The sequence below is a fragment of the Triticum dicoccoides genome, chromosome 5A (genome assembly GCF_002162155.2).
Source record: "Triticum dicoccoides isolate Atlit2015 ecotype Zavitan chromosome 5A, WEW_v2.0, whole genome shotgun sequence".
Classification (NCBI taxonomy): Eukaryota; Viridiplantae; Streptophyta; class Magnoliopsida; order Poales; family Poaceae; genus Triticum; species Triticum dicoccoides.
The window spans coordinates 5,268,357-5,272,374 of NC_041388.1; the positions used below are offsets into that span (position 1 = coordinate 5,268,357).

Here is a 4,018-nt window from a genome sequence, read left to right on the forward strand (position 1 = left end):
TAATCAGATAGGTGGCACTGGGGGGAGACAACTCTCCTCCACTCTTCGGCTCAGGCGACAACGAAAAGGGCCTCGTCGACCCATACATCAACAAAGATTTCATCTTGGGCCTGGCGGGCGACGAAGATGGTTTCTTCTGGCCGAGCGGATGCAAAATGTTTCTCTTCATTGTGGGTGGCTATGACCAGGCCATAGAAATGTAAATGTAATTTCTGAAAAGGAGAATATAGTTTTGAGATTTGTTGTCTTTTTTTTTGTTTTCTAAAAAAATCACAATCGTGTCGGACCTGACACTCATTTTCATCACATTGGGCCTGTTTTCCTTTAATGGGCCTCAACAGCTGCTCAAAAGAAGTGAGCAGAAAACAAATGCGGCTCAGTCACGCACGGTGGCCTGGCCCGTCAGATAGGCAGGGAGTGAGTAGGTAGGTGTGAGGGCGAGAGAGACTGAGGCGCCGCTGTTCTCGCCGCCGTCTCCTCGGACGCCGGCGCGTCGCTCGGGTCCTCGGACGGCGGCGCCGCCGAGCCACTTCGCACATACCAGTACGCCTTTCTTTAGTTTCTTCTTAGTCCTAGTAGTAATGGGAATCGGAGGTGAAACCCTAGCTAGTTAAAAAAGGTAGCAGATCTAAGTAACACAACGAACGAACTGATTCCATTAGGTCTACCTACCAAGAGGCTGCTCTGTGCGTAATCTGGTCGAGCAATCGCTCGTTAGATTGTTGGTGTTACACACACACATTTTATAGTTCGATTTGGCCGGCCGTCTGAAGCCTACCTAGGTCTAAGAATGCATTATTTTAAGTGTACAAGATAGAAGCGGACGTCCCAAGGCCACAATTGATTGCATTTCGTGATTCCCAGCATCGTTAGTTGCTTGTCAACCTGAGCAGAGCAGTGCTCATCTTGTTCAATGTTGGGACTCACTTATAATTCTTTTCTTATATTACTGAACTGCAGCGTCTATATATAATAATGTGATTTATGCACTGCGGTCTGTGATTTGATTTCTAGAAAGAAAAGGTATGGCTGTTGCGGAGATATGTTCAAATTCGCCGAAGAGGAAAAGTTGTTTCCTTGGAACAGAAAATAGGACCCTTAAATCATATCATGTGGTAGGTAGATAGACACAAATCTTAATAATCTGATGAGCTCACCATCTCACCCCTTTTGGTAATCTCTTCGCGTTAAAGACCAGACTTGCCCCTCAGATCTAGTTTTACTAAGGTAGTTGAAGAAGAGATACTGCGATGCAGTCCGGTGAACCAGTGCTAGGATCAATACTCAGATTCTGAATTCAAGGGTCAACTGCCTTGGAGAACTTAGCTCCTTGAGTAGTCCTCACCCTGTTCGGTGTTGGGAACTTACAACTTTTTTTCTTCTAACTTAACTTAACTGCCCTATCCGTTGGGAACTGATAATTTCTGCTCACCGGTCATTATTATTTTACTGATAACTGGAAAGGATACTGTCCTGAAATTGAAACCTCAGACTAATGCTCATCGATCTCGGGATCATGATGTTTTTTCACTTTTTGTATTTTTCTGTGCCAACTAGTGAAGTGGCCTGATTCCGTTGTTAAGAGTTGTTAGAACTTTATGTTTGGTTGCAGTGCCAGCTGATTACCATTGTCTGCGTGTGGCGCCATTTTTTGCTTTTGCTGCTAATCAAAATCAAGGATGCCACTCCTGGGTATTTTCTAACTGCTGCGAGATAAACTGAAATGCTCAGAGGAAACCAGCAAATATTGTAATGAAACTTATTAGAGGAACCCGACAAAAATTGTAGTGACTGAATCATTTGGAATACTGTAATAACTTATTAGAGGAACCCGACAAGTTTGCTGATATGTGGATAATGATCTCATTTTTTTGTTTGGATACATCGTACCATGAATGGAGCCCTGTCATCTTGCTCTTTGTTTCTAACTTCTAACATGTCTTTGTGGCGTGTATATCTGTGATTTTGATACTGATTCATTCCCCTGCTGGATACATGCAGCCGGCTGTTTGATGAAATGTCGACCTGCAGTTCCAAGAGGGCGCGAGGCGCCAGCGATGGTGTCGACAGGCTCAGCAGCCTTCCCAATGAGCTGCTCCACCGCGTGATGTCCTTCCTGCCGATGCCGGAGGTCGTGCGCACAAGTCTGCTCTCGCCGAGGTGGCGCTATCTCTGGGTCTCTACGCCATACATCCACATTGACCACCAGGACTTTATGGATGACAGCAAGCTCAAGAATTTCGGGAACCACCTGCTGCTCTTGCGTGACGGTGCCACTTCCTTAGATGAAGCCCAGATATCTGCCCACAAAGTTGTTGATGGTACAACGTGTTGTGAGTGGATCCGTCATGCCATCATGCACAAAGTTCTTCTGCTTCATGCTTCTGCATATGCCCGTTTGGATAGCACAGCCATGTTTCCTTCACAGCACCTCAAAATAGTCAGGCTCAAATCTAACTTGTTGAAACGTGGATTCTTTAGGCAGCTGAACTGCGACTGCTCAGTGCTTGAACATTTAGAGCTGGAGGGTTGCGGTTTGTCTGACGTAAACGAGATCTCATCGAGGTCCCTCAAGGTTCTACATATCATTCGCTGCCATATCGTTAAGGGCCTCGTAATTTGTGCTAGCAACCTTACCCATCTCTCTATCGTTGAACCAAGATGTCGTTCTGGTGCTATAGTAACTAGGGATCTGCCTTCTCTAGTAACAGCTTCAGTTAGTCTGAGATTCGACGAGTTTCATTATAAGGAAAACACAATGCTGGGTCATGGTCTACTTGATGGCCTCTCACATGCCACGACCTTGCAGTTGCATGCACCATTACCTGAGGTACGAACTAGTTCTTTTCTTTTCATGTGCATACAAGTTTCGATGAACGTACTTGCTTGCTTAGTTAGATTTTGTTATATAACTGCTTCTCTGACTTAAATTCAGAGGATCTTCACTTTTTTCAGCTTACTTGTTTTCCCTCCTATGTGCTGGTATTATTTTAACAAGCTAGCTTGAATATATCGAATAATCAAACTACTCAACTCGCTGTCATCATTTTGATTTCACTAAAGTTAGCACTCGAGAGAGGTTTGCGGACATGCCCGGTGTTCAGCAACCTGACAAGTCTGGTGTTGGGTGATTGGTGCATGGCTGCTGACTTCTATCCGCTGCGTCACATTCTACATCGCTCGCCCAAACTGAAGGAGCTAAGTTTCAACCTCGAAATGGTACCCTCTCAGAACCATCTCTAAATACCAATTGACCTGCTGGAACAGCAGAACCTCTTGGGTCCTTACTGATATACTACCTTAATGTTGACACCCTGCAGGAGGAATGTAGAAAATGTAAGGAATTGGAATCTGCTTTGCCATCATCAAGGGGAGCTCCGTCGTCAGGCGCAGGCAGCCACCCTTGCATCGAGAGGATCAAGATCCACTGCCAGAAAGAAGATCCAAGGGTCGGTGCGTTGGTGCAGGCATTGTTACTGGTCAGTGATGTGGAAATCGGCATCGAGCGTCGCTGAACTATGTTAATCAAGACCTTGTTTTGTTTTGGGGACCTGCCACCATTGGTCAGTGCTAAGTTAGTTTTTTGAGACAAAGGTGTTTGGAGTTCCTATGTTAATGAGAAAAGGGCCGCACTCCTTGTCAGAAAGCAGCGGCCAAGTGAGTCCCGATATCATGTTTTAGATAGTGGGTGCACACTCGTTGCGGTCGAATTTCGCTAATATAATGGCAATGGTTGATCTTAGCTAGTTGGTCAACATAAACTAGTTGAGTGTTGAGGAGACATGATGGATTATGGTTGCTGGGTATTCTAGTTCTTCTAAAACGTTATATATGTAGTTGTGTTCTAGCCAACTATTGGATATTTTTTCCTTATCTGTATGTATGATGAGGTCAGAGGAGCCGATAAAAGTGTCGTTAGTGAAACTACCTTAATGTTGACACTAGCAGGAATGTACCGCCATCTTCAAGGGCAGTGTCGGACTCAGGCAGCTATCCTTGCATTGAGAGGATCAAAATC

At 45.0% G+C, this 4,018-nt stretch overlaps 1 protein-coding gene across 1 annotated transcript; it reads left to right on the forward strand.

Moving 5' to 3' along the window:
• The first annotated feature begins 409 nt into the window (after positions 1-409).
• LOC119298742 (putative FBD-associated F-box protein At5g56440) lies at positions 410-3,646 on the forward strand. Its single transcript, XM_037576028.1, has 4 exons — positions 410-543; positions 2,002-2,830; positions 3,064-3,219; positions 3,321-3,646. Exons 2-4 carry the CDS (start codon positions 2,018-2,020, stop codon positions 3,513-3,515), a joined length of 1,164 nt encoding a protein of 387 aa, XP_037431925.1. The 5' UTR covers positions 410-543; positions 2,002-2,017; the 3' UTR covers positions 3,516-3,646.
• The last annotated feature ends 372 nt before the right edge of the window (positions 3,647-4,018 follow it).